Below are 18670 nucleotides of genomic sequence, written 5' to 3'. Positions count from 1 at the left end.
GAGGAGAGGAAAAAAAAAAAGAGAGAGGAGAGGAGAGGAAAAAAAAAGAGAGAGGAGAGGAAAAAAAAAAAGAGAGGATCACATTATCAAGCCACTATTCAACTTCTTAAGATACTGACACTTAATGGATCAATGTGATCCATCATCGACACTTTCAAGGATGACTTACACCGCCAGTTTTTGATAAAGCCAGAGTTTAAATGCCACAGTTTCAGAGCTGACATTACCAGTTGCCAGTATGAAAAAACCTATGCAAATGCCATACACAAAGCTGAAAACACAGATCAAGACTTGCATCATCTTATAATTGTTTCTGGCCACTAAAGCAGTCTGATAAAGTCCTGATGTCATCCTGTGACTAGGATGAAAAGAGTCAGTGATGATATTGACATAACTGAGAGCTGTTGAACTAGTTTTCAGTACTGTTAGTAAATCTGTAACACTGCCTACTCCTGGATTCGGCTGTTGAGGTTTCCAGAATTACCAAGCCTCTTGCTGGGAGATACTGAATCACAAGAACTTGACAATAGCTGAAGAGGCACTTACTGCTCTCTCTAAGCTTTTCCTTGTTGGCTGAAAGACTTGAGAGAAGAGGTTTTAAGTCCACTTTGGCTTTCTGTAGCATTTCTAGGATGTCCACTTTGTTTTCAGAGTGGTCTTCCAATGGAATGGGAGCAAAGTAGTTTCCAGAGTTCTGGCCAGGGGAGAGAATGGCTTGCTCTAGACCTGAAACAGCAAAACCAGGAGCACTGCGACATCAGTTTACCAACCCAATGGCTCAAGATGAACATACACTGGCAACCAACTTCAACATGTCACTGGAAAGTTATGCTTCACATCCCTTGCCCAAGATCAGCTGGAAAGTCACCAGGAAGCACTGACAAGAACATTTACTAAAAAAGAACTTAAGAGCTGCTTACTCTAAGAGCTTCCAAAAGAATATCAGGTGTTTAAACTGTGAGAGAATTCACTGTCCTAAAGCCTTATCTGCCATGTTCTTACTGAATGAGTAAGAAAGAATGTGGAAGGAGGCTACATGACCCTGGCATTGTCCTGCAGCCTTACCTGCTAGCCTCTCCAGTTCCTCATGAGGGGTAGATCTCAAGCTGCTTGACCGACTTCCAGAACGACTGGGATTAGAAAACCACCTGCTGAACCTGCTGGCAGACACTGAACCTTCCCCCAGCACATCCTCTATCATCTAAGGGAGGGGAAAAAAAGAAAAAAAATCTTAACATAAGCAAGATCAGCAACATCTTTGAGAAGCTTGTGCAAACAAGATTCTTCTGCTACAGATGCTGCTGCCAGAGTTTCAAAGCTTTGATCTGCTTTTTTCCTGCAGTCAGTTAACATAACCCAGTGTACATCTCTAAATTACACCAAATATTTACTCACAGTGAAACTGTACCTGAAACAGCACAATCAGAGCACCCAAAGATCATTAGCTACACCATTTTAAAATCAACATGTCAAAAGAACCCCAAGTATTTAAAAAACAGTGCATTATAAAAATATAACTCAAACTAAAGCTTCTCCTATCCTGCAAGACAGCACCCAGTTAAAGCCTGGCTCAATAGGCACAGATGCAGCTTCACCAGGCAGCTGTTTTCTTTTAGACAAAAGGAAGAACAGCTTCCTCCTCTCAGAGAAACTGTTCTTCCTGAAACAAGGAGCTCTCAACCCTATTTACAACAGAGAAAAGAAATAGTATTGATCCATTTGGTTTTGACTGTTTGATTCTAACACATTAGAGGAATCAAGACAAGAAATGCACAACCCTATCATAACACTTGTCACAGACATATCACCAGTACAAAGAAACTCACTTTTATGACAAGTTATAACACCTGCCCATCTGTTTCACCAGCAGGTATTTTCACTTGGGAATTCCCTGCTTTTGAAAGGAGTCACCACCTTGCATGTATGCTGAAAATCAGATTAACAAATCTAAAGACATCATTTACAACTTCTAAAGGAAGAATGAACTCTCCTCCATGTATTTGTCAAATTACTACCACCACCATATGATGAATCTTTTCTAATGCAAGCAGCTTGTCCAGATTAAAGATTAGGTCAGAGGTCCTTTTTTTTTTTTTTAAACCTCAATGTGTCTAAACCATGTCAGGTATTTTTCTCTGCAGTCAGAACACAATTTTTGACTTTTGACTGAATTAGTAGGCCATGTTTATCCAACAGAGGCATAATAGTCCTAAAAAATTAATTCACCTCTTAAAGGTTTAAGTAATAAAGATTCAAACCCTTTCAGACATACATCTTTTCAGTCACATTACCACTAGTGTCTCCAGGCTCACTGTCTGCCAGGAAGTCTGCACAAAAGATCTGTTTGCTGCAATTCCCATACTTAGATGGAAAAGGTTGTCTTCAGCTAAACTAAATTTGTACAGTGAATCTTCTCTGAACATATCTTTAATAATTCCAAAGAAGATCCATTCAGAATGTCAATTTTGAGCCTTCAAGTAGTGACCAAAAGAAAGGAAAAACAGTCAGCTAGTCTGCCTCAGACACTTTGGAGATGGAGCCAGTCCCAGGGATAACACTTTGGCAGAAACATCCTAACATTCCAAAGCTAAATCTCTGCAAATTCATCTTAAACTTATACACTTCATAAAGGAACTTCCACAAAGCAAGAAGTCTTAACTTTCACAGAATGCAGATGCAGCAAAAATGCTTATCATGAATATACCCAGTCTTAAAAACCAGAAAACTCACTGAAGCCAGGCCAGGAACACTTTTATCCAAGTTAAAGAACTCATTGAAGTCAAACTCTCCTGGAGCTGGTTCTTGTAAAACAGCTTCTCTAGGAACTTCTTGATCTGCTGGAGTTTCATTGGCAAGGACAGTTTGCACTTCATCCTCTTCTGCCACTCCACCATTGCATTCTATGCCTTAGAAAGAAAATCAAGTGATTGCTGAATCAGTGAACTTGATCATTTCATGTGGGAACAGTGCCTGACAGCCAATGCACTTGCCTAGGGATTAGAAGCACAGGCCCAAAGGAACCCAGCCCCCAAATGATACCTCATCAGTTATACTGTGCTGACTGCTGCAAGAGAAAACAGCACCCACTACAACTCTTAGCACTGAGCTTCTAGTCTGTTAAGACTATCTAGCTAAAAAAAATAAGAATTGCCATTGAACTGTGCACAAACAACTGCATCCTGATCAGCCCGGGCTGTTATGCTACACCAAGCACATACAGCTGTTGCAGAAAGTCAACAGCTGCTGCTGTTTTCCCATCAAGAATCCTTTGGCATCTCCTGCCTTCTTGACATGGGTTCTTAATATTCAACATATGACAAATACTGCTTCTCCTCCTTCATCAGGAACAAGGCACTTCTCACTTTAAAGACTTCTCAACAAGGTTGCACAGACACTGCCAAAAAGCTGTGACATGGCTACCAACTCCTGTGCTTAGAACTGCACCATAATTCAGTTATGTTGTCCACCTGCAGAATTTCTAGCATTAAAAACTCATCTTCTCTCTTGCCATACTGCAGCTTTTTTTTAATAATCCAATGACTGCACACAAATTCAAGTCTCCAAATTCATCTTAAAGCTACATTACTGGCAGCTGTATACCCAGATCAGTTACCCTAATGTTAGTATTACCATAAAGAAAAAAAATATTTCAAGTACCTCAGAGCATTAGCTTAGTTTAAACACAACCTATAGCACCCAGCAGGATACAGAAATGAACAAGAGCTTTAGAAAAATGCATCAACTCCTGATTATCACTCAAAATCCACACAATGTTCTTTTCCAGCCTCTCAATCCTGCCTTTCTTTGGGGAAAGAAATGGTAATTTATCACCTAAATCATCTTTCAGATTACAAATACTGTTACAGGCTTTACATCTTGTGCTTCAGGATGACCAAAAGCTATGCAAGTTTAAGATAAAGGTTGGTAAACCGTGTTTTTATTTACACTTGTCTGGATCTGTACCAGCCACCTCAATACCCAGCAATCTGCCCCACCAGCAGACAAACAGAGCTTCTGTGAAATTTGCCCTTACCTTCTTTCAGTGAGGCTGTGCGTCGCCTCGTACGTTTTCTCCCTTTGTGATCTTCCTCCAAAATTTTATCATCAAAGCCTGTGAGCTCAATGGTTTCAGACTGACTTGTAGGACCAGCAGAGAACCACTCAGGTTCCTCTTCAGTGTAGGAATCATTCCTTCTTCGCTCCCCAAAGACACGCTTACTGTCACCAAATTCCCTCTGAAGTGGGATAATAAAAACATTAACATTAATAAAATGCTGCTTCATAAGATTCTTCCCCAACTTCCAAAGCAAATGACCACCTTTCACACCAGTTCTGGGGATTTTTAAAGCTTTATACAACCTCCCTGTATGCTCAGTAAGCTTTTAAATTTTAGAGCTTCACAGCTGAATTTCTGCCTCATTACACCAAAAGCTTCTTAAAAACTCTGTTTTGTACCCTGAGAGTTAGTGGTTCCTCTTTAAGAAAAAAAAGACAAAAGCCTGAAAGCATTGAAAGCTTCCATTTGCTGGTTAAAGACAATGCTTGCTGACAACTGCCAGGCCAAGAACTACAAATGAACTAATAAATAGACTTTTGATTATCTTGCTAGTAGAAGTCAGCCACAGGCAAGGTTTGTCAGATAAACAGTATTACATGCATTCCTGTGGAAGTTCTCTGAAGAAATATAAGTAAGTTTTTTGAAGCACCAAGTGCCCACCCTTCACACCCTAAGAATAAATGGCCTGCTTGCACAGAGCACTTAACTGCTGGATGCAGCTCACCTGCCCCTGGTGCTTTTAGTGCCAAGTCTCCAAACCCCCTGATTTAACATGCAACCAGGAAAAGAAGGAACAAACCCTGAAGCGTTTATCTTTGTAGTCCCTGTCACGATCCCGGTCTCTTGCATCCCTGGAATCACCACCCCTATGGTCTTTGTCGAAGTTGCGAGAGGAGATGATTCTGCCACTGCCAATCCTGCGGCCGCCAATCACACGGACACCATCACTGTCCTTTTCCAGGGGGCTCCCTGCCCGACGGGAGCTGACGGGTGCAGTTACATGACAGCCACCTCCAAAGCTTCGCCTCTGGGGACTCAGGACTACATCCAAGTCATCTTCTTTCACTCGCTCTCTTGGATCTGCAAGTCAAAGACCACACAAAAAGCACTAAATTTAATGCATTAGTAAAGACAAGTGAGTTGTCTGTATATCAGCCTTCTGTTCCACAGCCTTTCTGCTATCCCAGGGCTTTTAAAGAAAAATGCTCATGATTTATTTCTGTGAAGCTAATCTAGCTGAGACTACAGGAAGTGCAAGCAAAAAATTTACAGCTGGGTATTGAGGAACCACTGTGGTCTCCTGGGAAGTACCTGCTTTCCCACTATAGACCTTCTCAGTACTCAGCCTTGAGTTGCAGGGAAATTGACTCAGCACTTGCATTTTATGTACATATTCACTATTACATGGCAAGAATAGGAGAATATAACTGACTGCTACCCATGTTTGTTCCTAGGTAACAGTCACCAGAAAATCCACTACAGCCTAGTTGGAACAACCAAGATTTCTTTGCCACTTATCCTATGCAGTCAAACAATTTTCAGAAAGACTTTGTTTAGCTTCCTTTGTGTTATCCCAACAGAAAGGTTTTGCCAACAGCCCAGGTTCAGTTTTGAGCAATGTGCTGTAGAACACACTCACCTATTATCCTACGCATAAGAGAAGTCCGATCTGAATCCAAATCTTTCTTAAAGCTTTCCACCGGTGAAGTTCTTCCTGAAGCTGGATATAAAGATGCATGCCACTTCTCTGGATCCCAGACACCATCACTATGAAAATAAAATTTCACAATTGTTTGCAACCTTGTAGTCTAATAAATACTTCATAGTGCTGCTGCTGGAAACCTAGAATTTACTGGTTAGCAACCTGTACAAGTGAATTATCTTTCATACCCAACTTCTAAATTTGCCTTACTATGGTTTACTACCTCACACATGGTATTTGAATCTCTTCTGTAACAGCAAGGAAGTATAATACCCAGTATCAGATTTTAAAAGACTAGCTATTGCTGAAGCTTGCCTGGTATGCTGAAAAACAGTTCAAGTAGATCATATGGCGCTGCTCTTAAGCATTCAGGTAATTTTACCTCAATCTCACACTTACTTGTACAATAAATTCGTTGGAATAGTAAAGAAACTGCTGCTTAATAAACTTACAAACACCAGCCAAGAACACTCACCTTCATTTTTTAAATGAGGTACAGTGTCAACATGGGAGATTAATGCATTAAGCAAGGCAGCTTGTTACAGCCTGACCCAGTCGGTGCTACACATCCGTCTATGTTCTTGGTACTTTTTCCTGCAAGTCTGTAAGACTTGTGTTATGTGAAGTTGAGATCCAGCACAAAATAATCTCTGTTCAAAGAACAAAATCCATGGCCAGAGCATTGAGCCTTTCCTAGTAGATTAGTATTTCTGAAAAAACTGAACTCTGTAGCAGTCTGAACTTTGTAGCACATATATCTCCCATCAACATAAGAGTACTTCTCACCTAAGAGTTTTTCGCAATTTAAACTTCGATTTTGAAAGATATGTATATAGGCTTTGCATAATCAAGAAAATACCTGTCATATTTTTCAGAAAGACAAGAAGGTCTTTTCTTAGAGTAGGGACGCTCTTTAATATCCAGCAGCTCCTCCTAGGGAAAAAAAAACAAACCCAAAAACAAAAACATGAGTTTCAATTCACACCCAGACAAGATTTAAGTGACTCAAACCATCTATTCCAGACTGCCTGCTCCATTTAGTGTTTTAATTTGACAACCCAGGTTTCCCAATATGCTGTTTCATACTCTGTGAAATACAGCACTGAAAGTTTATATTTCAGTTGTTCTGTCAGTGGCCACTGACCAAACACTTATTTGAACCACTAAGTCTTACTAGGCCAGGTTCAGTCCTCATGAACACTCCAAGGTTCACAATCATAAATGTTTATGTATTCACTTCCCTGGACAGTTCAGCTTATAAGCAACACAAGCATCATGGACACTGTAGCTGGCAAGTCCCCAAGAAGGAATCAAAATTGCTGTGGTTAATGCTATATAAGGTTCAGCAGGTAAAAAAAAGCATTAGCACAATTCCAGTTACTGGTGTAGATCTGGAAATTCCAGACAAGCTTGCCATTTCCAACCACCACCAACTCCAAGATACCATATTGTGTTATACAATTACCCATTCGCCCAACACCAAATCAATGCTGAATGATAACTTGTTTTCCCACTTTCTACCAGCTTTGAACAGCCCTTAGTTTACCAGTGCACACCCTGAACAGTCAGTCATTTGACTAGCAACCAACGCAGTCTCACTGCAGTTTGCTACATTCAGAAAGCATAATTAATGGTATGACCATCAGTGCTTTAAATCATCATTAACTCTACTGCAGTTAAGATGCACATTTCTAGTTAGACTTACTCATTCTCCCAAGATCACCTTTCTTCAACCTGCCTCACTCCCAACTGTATTGAATTGATTCAGAACTGTGCCAAAATCAGTGGGCAGCTAGAAGAATAAAGAAATCCTAACAGTGGACACCACATATCAGCCAAACTGAAAGAAATCTCTTTACCCTTTCCCCCCAAGAATACAATATCCTTCAGAACTTTTACATCATTTTTCCCATGTGATTAAAATCAGTTCATTAACTATGTGAGTTTGACACTTTTTCCAGATGGCAATTTGGCAGCTGGACAAAACCTTAACATCCCCCTCCAAGTATCACCCTGTACTAGTCCTTGGCAAAAAAGACTCCATTAAAGGGACGAACACTGGCCTCCCTGCCCACAGCTTCCCAAAATAAACCTCAATCTGTGAGGAACATCAGTGCTGTAATACTATCAGAGCCTGGTGCAGATACTACAAGTATTAACAGCCCTGTCCATCACCAGAGTAGGAATGGGTTGTTTTGCTGGCCACGAGAGGGAGTCCACAGGCTCTCATTCACATCCTATCGCAATTCTTCTACTCAAGTGAGGAAAATTTGAATTGTTTCTTGCCTTTCTCTCATTAGCTCTGCACCCTTGGAGGAACAGCTTCCCAAGAACTAAAAAAGACACAGCTTAAACTATATGGCACTCCTGTAACAGAGGAGATAAATGCTGGCATTTCCAGGTGTGGTTTTTTTTTTTAATTCACACACTAGTACTTTTAAACAGGCTAGGGGAAAAGTGTGCCTAGCTGTTATCAAACAGCTTGGAACTACTCATAGTATGAGCCAGATGTTTTCCTAGTGGTAGTAAGTAAATATAAACATTAAAGGAAATCACTCCCCTTTCCAAATCAACAGCACATACCCCAAAACAGTGTTCCCTCAATCCCTCATTAGTAGGAAACTGGAACACATGAAAATACCCTACAATGTTGATTACCTCAGCACCTTAAATCAGCTATGTTTGAACTGTTACACGTTGTGAAACCATATGATGCAAGGTATTTTAAAACAGACTGATTTCTGGTATTTCTTGATTTAGGCTCCTTGGAAACCAACTGATAAACAAGACTAGTTCTGGCACTAGTTCTGCAACTTTATCCTGATCAGAAACTATAGGTACTGAATTACAAAACTGAAGCTACAACTACATTGGTTTCAGTATACAGCCACCACCAGCATGGGCTGAACACTGCCCCAAAAAGTAGAGCAGAAATTGAAGCTGCATTCAGTTACTACACAAGAAGTTAGGCAAGACTGAATGAGAATAGATACCACTTTTTCAGCAGGGGAAGTTTAAAAACAGCTCCTCTCCTTAACTTAGCAGTTAACTAACTAATAAGGTCTGAACAACAGTATACCTTATATCCCCAAAAGTTAAGGGCACATCTTTTCTAAGAAGTTAGATTTAGAAAGCTGTACTATTCCCATAAAGTTTTGCCAATTCTGAAGTACGTGGTTTATTGTTGATGTCTACTTAAAATAAGCCAGAGCTCCACTATCTCAACAGAACAGAGCCACAATGATAATTTTTTTTTCCTTTAAAAAACAACCTACTAAAAAGCCAACAGCTCCGAATTCCTCAAGAAAGATAACACAGTCAGCAACAGTAAACTGTCTCACCCTGTTCCACACTTCAGGCCATTTGCTGCAAAGTATCTTAACAGCTTTCCACAAAGCAATGACCACCTGTTCCCACAGCTTGCAGCCATGGGAAAAATCAACCACCATTACAGACTCTTTCCAAAGGCATTTTTCAGCAGTGGTACCAAAACCCCAAACAAGATTTGAATCCTAAATCCCACAGCATATCAAACTCACTTAGTACTGGAACAATCTTGATTTGCAAGGTATTTGGCTGTTCTTCTTCCACTCATGCACATATTTAGGCATCACAGTTAAACAAAGGCACCTGTGTTAACATTTTAACACTAAACATTGTTTGGAGTCACAACTGTTTAAGATTCCAGCAATCAAATACGAGCAATTCTAAACTTACAAAAGGCATCCAGTAAACATATTATAGGTCCTGATAAGATCTAGTGTGCTACACCTTCCTAGGAAATGGTATCTACTGCAAAGAAACATTTTGGTCTACTTCTTAAAAGAAGATTTCGGGAAGCAGGACTATGAAGTGTAAGTGCTTGAGAAAGCTGGTAGAACAACATATTTCAGCCTCTACCATATCTCTCAGCACATGCTGTGGGGTGCTCAGATTTATTAAAATAAGGTGGTGGGAATCAAAAACATATCGAGGACAAGACTGCACAACCGCGTCACTTTTAACAAGCTGCTCATTTTATACCACCTTGCAAATCCTAATCCAGGCAAAGGCTTTTCAGCTTTCACCTCACTGTTTCCCTCTCACAGGAGCCTCCACCTCCCACTCTACTCCTGTGACCGACAGTTCCACGCACAACTCAGAGAGGAAAGGAGAGTGAGCTGACCTTTGTGTAACGATGGGGGTATTTAGTTGCAATTCTGTTCAGCTCGAGGAAAGCATCGCCATTTTCAGTTTCTGTTGCACCTCCTCTTTTATCCATGGTTACTTCAAAACCTTTGACCGCGGAGCTAATTAAAACAAAACCAACCCGTCAGATTTCAAGACGTACCTTTCCAGAGGGGGCATTTTCTCTCCAGCCTGTCAGTTTAACACTTGGGCACAGCAGAGTAGAGCCGCGTTCTCCAACAGCGCCTATCTCCTCCCAGCCCTGCCCGTTTCCCCGGCCCAGCCAGGCGGCTCTTGCAGAAGGGTCCGAGCCGCTCCTGCAGCCCGGCCAGCCCTACCCCGCGCTCCAGTGGCTTTAGCACAAGGAACATCCGTCTCCGGGCACGGTCGGGGCGCGTGGCTGCCAGGACTCGCGCCCCCACATACCCCGCGGGGCCCTGAGGGGTCGGGCGCCGGTGGCCCCGTGGCGCGGGAGGCAGCGCGGCCCAGGCGCCGTCCCAAGGTGCCGGAGCCGCGGGGGCAACAGCGGCAGTGGAGCAGGTGACTCAGCGGATCCCCGCCCGGCCGCACTCACCGGCGGGTGTCCCGCGCCGCTCCGCTCAAGGCCTCACCGCCGCCCGCGGCGTTTCCTGCTCTGGCCACCGGCCCCACTTCGCCCCCGCCCGCCCCCACTGAGGGGCCGCGCGCGCCCCGGGCCGGCGCTGCCACCGCCGCCCCCCCAGCCCCGGCCGCTCCGCGCGCCGCCGCCGCTCCCGCTCCACCCGGCGCCACCTCCGCTCAGCCGCCGTAGCCGGGGCCTTGCGCCGCCCGCTCCGCACCCATTTAACGCCCCGCGCGCAGGCGCGTCGGGCGCGCGCGCCGGGGGCTCGTCCGCCTGGCGCCTGACCGGGAATAGGCGGTGGGAGGCAGTGATGGCGGTGGGGTCGTGCTGCCGCCGTGTGTCTCTGCCGCCGGCTGCCCGCGGAACCGGCGTCTCACCTTGCGAGCGGTGCGATGGGTGAGGAGAGGCGCTGAACTCGGCGAGGGCCTTCAGGCAGTCTGGGCGGGCAGCCCTGCGGGGGAGGCGGCCGCTGGCGGGATGCGGTGCGCGCCATGTGCGGGGAGGCGGCGGGATCGGCCCGTCCATGTCCCGGGACTGTCCCTGTGTCCCCGTCCCCGTCTCGCCTCACGGGAGGCGGGGGGTGAGAGAAGGTCGGGAAGCGGCGGGGCGATCGCGGCCCCTCGGCGGCGATGGCGGGCTGACAGCGCGCTCGGTGAGCGCTCCCGCTCTCCCCGCGCGTTCGCCGTGGTCACTGGAGGGCTCGGGGGGGCTCCCCGAGAGCGCCTTTCCCGTCCCGCCGTGTGCGGCCCGGCTCCCGCGGGTGTGGGGAGCGGTCTGACCGAGACTGCACCGCTGCCCAGCTCGGGAGTGTGAGCGCAGGGTCCCGGTGTTCTCAACCCATACCGGTCTCCTGTCAAGTCGAAGTCTGGCATTTCCGTGGGACACCAGGACTAGGTTGCTGCAGGAGCGGAGCAGCTTATTCGGAGGCACCGGACAAATCTTTCAGGTTCTGCTGATAAGGAGCAGACATTGTTTTCAGTATCAGTTTTAAGGAATTATCAGTTATCAGTTTTAAGTTTTACTGAGCGCGGTCGCCTGCTACGTTTGCCCACAGCTCTGTCCCCAGCACTTGCATTCATTGTGCCGCAGTATCCGAGCGGGCCACAGGGTTTCCAAACACCTTGAGCAGAGAGGCTTGTGTAGGAGCAACAAATTTCCTGTAAGATCTAGTGAATAAAGTGTTCTCTTCCCTGATCTCTAATGAAGTTGATTACCAGCATTAAAAACTGGTTACCTGTGGAATGAGGGAAATATACGAGAAATAAACATTTCTCACCTTTTTCGTGACGAAGTGCTGCATTATTAATGAAACAGCACTGTAAGTATTGCCAAGTCTGTTGAAGCCAACAAGTACTTTCCAAACAAATGCACAGGGAGACTCCATAGCAACCAGTGGTTGCTATGCACCAGCCTCTAGCTGAGTGGTTGTTACGAGATGCTGTAGGCTTTGAGAAGGCCTGAACTATGAGAAGTTGTGCTTCACTGTCGCCTTTGTGTACATCGCTGTTGTGAGCTAAACCAGGGTTTTTTGGCTCCCAAAGGCACATTTGCCATAGGTGCCTGTTAATTGATGCTCACAGCAGAAAAGTCCAGTGGCACAGAAGCGGCAGAACACTGTTTTTTGCCCAAGTGCAGCAACAGCTTCCTGCCACAGCCCGCTCAGCCCGTTTCCCTGCGCGGGCTCGATCTGTGCCCGTAGTCGGTAAATCCTGGTCACACCGGGGCCGCACGGGGGCGCTGTCCGCCCGCCCCGCCGCACGGGGGCGCCACCGCGCCTGCTCAGCGCCTGGGCGGGAGGGGGCGAGCAGCACCTGGCCCTTACGGCGGGGCCGCCTCCGGCGCTGCGTCCCTTCGCTTCTCTCCCCTTTGCGGTCGATCTCTCCGCTGCTGGCCCCGTGTTTCGTGTGCCGGTGCCTCATCCGCAGGTGCCGGGATCTGGGGCGCCCTCAGCGGGGCGGGAGCCGCTGCCGCAGTCCCTCACGGCGGGGTTGTGAAGCAGCGTCGTGTGGGTCTCAAGTGTTTGGCCATAAGCACAAAAAGCTTATTCAGGGTGTAGTTACCTGCTGAAAGGAATTTCGTGCAGTAAAGCTTCAGGAAAATTGTGTAGGGTTTTGGTTTAGTTTGTTTTCGGGGTTTTTTTGGTTGTTGCCTTTTTTTTTTTTCTGTCACACCCTAACCAATGCTTATAGAAAAATCCACTTTGGATCTCACACTTAAGAGGAGATGCCTGGCCATAATTCCAGATGCTTTCACAGAGTTGGACTATTCCTGGGACCTTTGGAAGTCACGGGGTTCTATGCATATAGAAGTTCTTGATGGAGCTAGGTGGAACTCATTGTTTTCTTAATTTTTAAGTGCTTGTGAAGGAGAGGAACTTAGTATTTAAAAAAAACAACGGGTGAGAAGGAGTCAGCTGCTGATTGTGTTACCCTTGCTTATTAATTTAAGTAGGGGCATATAACTTGGAGCAGTTACCTTTTAACAGCACCTTCCTAGCACATTTGGTGTGGGCAGAATTGCTGCCTTAGGATTCAGATGGGTATAAATTTATTAGCCTTAGATTAAGCCAGCACAGTGTGGCTCAGGGCAGTGAGGCTGTGAGACACACAGATACTTTCCATATTAAACATCTGGAATTGCATTATGCTGTTTGAGTGCAGGTTGTCTGAGTGGAAGTCATTCCATTTTTATGATAAAGACTGCATTTAGCATAGATCCATGTGATGAATCCATCACAAAGTAACAGGCACCAATTTATGATTTGTCCAGAGTTAATAGACAACATTGCAGAGCAGAGCGTGCATTTGTACTGCAGGCTTGGAACTACAGTGAAATGGAGAACTTCAGGAGCAGGTAAGCAGTAATAAGAAGCTACCATGTTAAAGACCTCAGCTGTAATTTATTTTGATTCTATATTTATGACATCTTAAGATTTCCATGGGACAGAAGAAAGTTGAGTTATTCTCACAGAAGGGCTTATTGATCTCTATGGAACTTTGTTAACCAGAAAATGTTCCTCTTAAAAGCAAAGTAAAAAAAAGAGCACCCCGCCCCCAAACTGATCATGAAAGACATCTTCATGTGGGTTTACATTATTATAACATTTAAATATAAAACTGATGTTAGTGAGCTTGAGATATGAGACTGGAACGTAAGATACTTGGACACAGTTGTTGGCCCAACCACAGATTTACTCCATGTTGTTGGTTCTCTTCCCATGCTTTCATTTTCTAACTTGACAGGGGAGAAATGATCCTTCTTTGACTCTTATTTTTCATGGTCACTTGCCATAAATTTTGGGGGACATAGGCTGTCATCGTTAAATATGTCCAGCACATAACAATGTTTCAAATAGAGAAATAATCCATTTAAAAGTAAATATGTTGGGAAATTATTAAATATTCATACACCTTAGACTTTACTACAAAAATTCTGCATGTTTAACTGAAGTTTGATTTTTTTTTTTGACTCCTTTTTGTAAAGTTGTCATTGCATATGATCAGACCAGGGTTACCTTTGGAGCAGATGAAATAGTTTTAAAGGGAGTTGGGCCTAATAGGTGTGTACAATTTGTACTGAAAACTTGCATAAATTTTAAAGTGCCTGAAACTCCTCTTCAAAAGTGCATAGAGTTGCTTTAACTGTACATCTTGATGTGAACAGGATTCTTTTGTCTGCTGGACGGGGCCTACCTCTTTCAGAAAACATTCAGATAATATTTTATAGAGCAAGAATTTCTCACACAAAATATAGGTCTTGTTTTCTTCCATTAACTTTTTTTTTTTTTAACTCTTTGCAGCCTGCTGGAACAAGCCAAAAATACTGTATTTCTTCCCAGTGATTTGTTGTTAATAGTGGTTATTCAGCTGAAATTTTGAAACTTGCATTGTTCAATCACTTTGACATTTTTTTCTGCCTGCAGCCGTGTTTTCCCTAGCTCAGTTCAGGAGATTATTAGGGTGGGATTTCAGATTATCCCCTTCTGTTGCCTCTTCTGGAACTCAAGAATGTGTTTGTGGTCAAATGTGCAAAGTTTCAGAGTGGCGGCAGCATTTGTTTTGGGAAAGAAGCTTCAATAGAACTGGTTCAGCAAGTTTTATCTGCATATGAGTTTTTTTAATTCTTGTTTTCAGAAAATTACTGAGAAAAAATACTTAGAATTCATAAAAACACCCTTGTTATTTTTCAAATTAGAACTACACATGAAAATAAGCTGTGTGATGGAAAAATATGTCTAATTTTGGTTTTTAATGACAAATATGTAAAAACAACCAGAGATTTTCAGGGTTTTTTTTTAAAGGAAAAACACAGTTAAAATATGAACAAAACTAGGAAAGAGTTCCTTGTAAAAGAGCATTTTATGTTAAAATGGAAAATTCTCACTTCAGTTCACTAGTGCGTAAGAGAATTTGTCAGCAGTAGACAGAATACCGTGATACGTTTGAGACTAAAAGGCAGAAAACCACAGTCAGATCTTCTCTGTCAAGACACCCTGTGTGTACACACATAAATGCATTTGAGTGCTTTTTCATTTCAACATTAGAGGAGAAAAGGTTTGTCTGTGACATGATTGCACTGAAATGTATCTTCCTGGTTGTGTTGGGGAAAGTTTAAAATTCCAGATACTGCAGAACACCTGATAAAGAAACAATAAATGTTTTAGCATTTTGTAGCTGTCATGTTCTGTATGGGATTAGATACCTTTGTTACAGACCAAGGTATTGAAATAGTGCCACTTCTTTGCAGATAATACAATTTTCTACAAAATATTTCTCTTTTCCTTTTAAGTTCAAAATCCCTAATGATGCATGAAATCCAACAACCACCTGAGCATCATGTTCATGCAGCTGGGCGATCTGTTGCTCCCCAGTCTGCAACACATGAATTTCAGGACAGAGGTCATGATAAGCCAGGTCAAGTTTGGTATACCCAGATTCAAAGAAGAATGTTAAAAAAATTCCAAAGCAGGTGATAAGTACAAAACATATTTTTCATAAAATGGAGCAGGGGATCAGATGTAAAAATGTCTGGGTTTAGTACTACCAGTGCAGGTTACAGCAGAAGTTTTAGCTCATGGCCATGGTAGACAGTTCTGAAGATGCTTTGTGGTAACTTGAGGACGAGGACTGACAGTCAGATTTCACATATTTTTTATTTTCAAAGACAAATTTAAAAATGGCTATTTAACAATATTCTTTAATACACTGCCAGGTGTAATGATTTCTTCTTGCCCTCTAATTTTTTTTGTTGTTGTTGTTTCTTTTGTTTGTTGAAAGAAACTTGACAAAGGTGGGATGTAATTGTTTAGAGATTAAAAAGCTATCATTTGTTGAGCAGCTGGAGCTGATGGAGCAGCTCAGAGCTGCTGGAAGAGGGGAGGCCCCCCCTTTCTGGCTGTATGCTTTAACTAATTACCCTGTGAAGCTTTTGGTGCTTATTGGGGTCCTCCGTGTGCCAATTAACTATGAAGTGCATTGGGAAAAAAGGGGAGAAGGGTGATAGTGTCACAGTAAAACTTTAATGAGCTGAGCTGGTGTTAAGAGAACCTTGTGGAGGTATGGAACTGCTGAGGGGAGGTGGGAAGAAGGAAGATCTGCTGGCTTCAGACAGGACCAGACATTAGATTGTCTCAAGTGTTCTGGACTCAGCCGGTCTACTTGAGGGAAACAGTGATGTTACCATATTGAAATCTCAGAAAGGGCCCCCAGTCAGCCAGCACCCTGCTCAGTAGTGTCACTGGGTGTAAGAGGGATGCTTAGAATGCATTTTGGCTACCCAGCATTCCTAAAGAAGTACATCTCAATTCAAGTTTTGCAGTAATGCTTGGGCCTCTTTATACTTTATGAATTGCTCTGTTTCAGGTACTAATTTCAGGGTCTAAATACTTCATATATGCATTGATCTCTGAAAACCAGACCCTTACTTTTATTACTGAAACTAGAATAAAAGTTCCTATTTTCATGGCTGCCTGGGAATTTGCAGAGGAGTACAAAGGCAACTAACATTTCCTTATATTCCAGATATCTAGCAAGGAAATTCTTCTGTCTGTGGGCAAAAAAGACATTTGCACAAGTTCTCCCTTCCAAAGCCAGGTACATAAAATTTCAGAACTTGGGGTGGTGGTTTTTTTTTTTTTTTATTTTGGTTTTTTTGTTTGGTTTGTTTGTTTGTTTTTGTGTTTTTTTCTTTTTAATGGCTTAGTGGTAAACCATTGGGCTAAGAGAGTACTGGCTGGCAAAAAAATACTTGGATGTATTTTGAGATCACTTGAAGGTTTTCTTTGGGTACCTTTCTTGCTCATGCTTTTTTGTTTTTAATAATCGTGGTTAAACTTTTATTAACCAAATTCATAGGAATTGTGTTTTGATAAAATTGAACAGTATGTGCATATAAACGATGGGGTGTGATTGGGATACCTGCTTTAAATTTAACTATTTCCCAAAGTTAAGATGGCAGAGATTTCACAGAATATTCTGAGTTTGAAGGGATCCACAAGGATCATTGAGTCTAACTCTTAATATGAAATTCAGTTAATATTACTATTTGCACTGTTGTTCTTAATGTATATCTGTATATGTTTGGTATCTGTCTGACTTGGAAATACCTGTGGCAGATAATTCATTTCTGCTGTCAGTATTCTGTGAGCTACTGAAAACCCATGCTTTGTACTCATTTCTTGTTTTGCATTAATTTGCCTGTTCATTCTTGCTTGACCACACCCTTGGGAACTGAAGCAGTTCCCAGTGGGAAGACTTGCACTTGGAATAAGATCAGATCCTTAGTCATTCAGTTTCATTTTTCTGTATCAAATATATTCTGTTTCTGACTTAGTTAGTAAATGGAAGTTGTCCTGTGAACCTCACCACTCCTCTTGTCCTATCTACTGAATTGTCACTACTTTGGCTGTCTACAAATTCAGCACAATGATTAATTTATTTTTTGGGGAAAGGGATTTTATAAAGACCAGCAAGGAGCATAAGCAATAATGAATTGCCTTTCTAGATTTAAAAGTACCCGGTTCTCCATAGCTTTAATTTGCAATACCTGTTAATGCATGTGCAATACTGTTAACGCACCAAGTCCAAAAAAATAACATATAGCTCATTTCTTTCTTCTTTTTTTTTTCTTTTCTGCATGAGTGCTTGGAATGACTTAGCAGTGTGGCTTGGGGTAGGTGGCTGTGAATTGCAGCTTGTGAGAGGATTGATGTGTTTCACTGAGAGACCTCTAGGTATTCTGGGCCTAATTCTGCTATTACTACATGATGGAAACATCAAAGCATTATAAAATCTGATGTAGCTTTTGTATTTATTTATATATATAAAATATTTTGTGTTAAAATAGCAAAGAACAAAATCAGAAAGGAAAATACATGTATCGTTATCATTTGTTCTAGTTGTTAGAATAAAACACAGAACTGAGGATAAAAGATGTGAATAGGTCTAAAGTCAACTGGCACTCTGATGTTTGGCAAGTTAACAACAGCTGTCTTTCATTCCTTGTCTTTATGTGAAGTATTTACAGTCAGTAAAATGATTGCTTCTTGCAATACTTCACAGAGTCTTGGAATAAAGTGTCACAGTAGGGTAATGGTTTTAAATGCAATTAGATGTTAGGCTAATCAGGCAAGCCTGGAGAAGAGGTGGTGTAATCTTCATTAAAACTGATTCGTGGTTGCTCTGAAAGCCTGTATGATGTCTCCCATGTCCATATCTTTCAACTGTTTAGATGCTTTTATGATCAGAAGATTCTTCAAAAAACTTTTGGGGAGTGGAGGGAGCAGTGGACAGTTTGTAGAGAAAGGAAGTTCAGCCTCAGAGCAGACAACCATTACAGGTTAGTAAAATGACTTCCCGTTGGGGTGTGTCTGAGAAATTTTGCTTAGGTTCTGAAGAAGTTTTTAATACCAGTGAGCAAGTTACATCCATGGTATGTCTAGGCCAAGAGCAATGTTTTCATTGCTTATTTAAATATTTTACTGAATGTCACTTCTTTCATTTTTCAGGCATTTGCTCCTTAAATTGATATTCAAGGCTTGGAGAGCCTATGTATGCCAGCAGCAAGGAAAGAGGAGCAAGTATTATATTGCAGAGTCTCATGGTAAGTGAAGTGATGGTAATTACCAGTATTTGGGGACATACTG

General features: G+C 42.6%; 2 protein-coding genes across 13 annotated transcripts in view; one reads left to right on the top strand and one right to left on the bottom strand.

Annotated features, from left to right (window-relative positions):
- The window catches only part of EIF4ENIF1 (eukaryotic translation initiation factor 4E nuclear import factor 1), a 20515-nt gene extending 9896 nt beyond the window's left edge, over window positions 1-10619 (bottom strand). For 5 of the 7 annotated variants that reach the window (XM_042015132.1, XM_042015135.1, XM_042015130.1 and 2 more), the window contains exons 1-9: window positions 10501-10583; window positions 9925-10048; window positions 6619-6692; window positions 5697-5824; window positions 4857-5137; window positions 4034-4235; window positions 2731-2906; window positions 1066-1201; window positions 547-726 (exon numbers count right to left, since the gene is read on the bottom strand). In XM_042015132.1, coding sequence (XP_041871066.1) covers window positions 547-726; window positions 1066-1201; window positions 2731-2906; window positions 4034-4235; window positions 4857-5137; window positions 5697-5824; window positions 6619-6692; window positions 9925-10020 — 1273 coding nt within the window. In that variant the 5' untranslated portion in view covers window positions 10021-10048; window positions 10501-10583. Of the gene's footprint in view, window positions 1-546; window positions 727-1065; window positions 1202-2730; window positions 2907-4033; window positions 4236-4856; window positions 5138-5696; window positions 5825-6618; window positions 6693-9924; window positions 10049-10500 lie in introns of all 7 variants that reach the window. The other 2 variants (XM_042015136.1, XM_042015133.1) reach the window with 2 other exon arrangements.
- A 155-nt stretch (window positions 10620-10774) lies between these two features.
- Window positions 10775-18670, top strand: part of SFI1 (SFI1 centrin binding protein) — a 30580-nt gene continuing 22684 nt past the window's right edge. The window contains exons 1-5 of one of the 6 annotated variants that reach the window (XM_042015164.1): window positions 10775-10923; window positions 13297-13380; window positions 16548-16619; window positions 18256-18363; window positions 18533-18627. In XM_042015164.1, coding sequence (XP_041871098.1) covers window positions 10838-10923; window positions 13297-13380; window positions 16548-16619; window positions 18256-18363; window positions 18533-18627 — 445 coding nt within the window. In that variant the 5' untranslated portion in view covers window positions 10775-10837. Of the gene's footprint in view, window positions 11474-13296; window positions 13381-13408; window positions 15496-16547; window positions 16620-18255; window positions 18364-18532; window positions 18628-18670 lie in introns of those variants that run through there. The other 5 variants (XM_042015167.1, XM_042015166.1, XM_042015165.1 and 2 more) reach the window with 5 other exon arrangements.

Source organism: Corvus kubaryi, unplaced genomic scaffold, assembly GCF_017639235.1.
Source record: "Corvus kubaryi isolate FWS band 111438036 unplaced genomic scaffold, C.kubaryi_AGA036_p1.0 split3-37173, whole genome shotgun sequence".
Taxonomy (NCBI): domain Eukaryota; kingdom Metazoa; phylum Chordata; class Aves; order Passeriformes; family Corvidae; genus Corvus; species Corvus kubaryi.
This window is presented reverse-complemented; position numbering and strand designations above follow the sequence as displayed.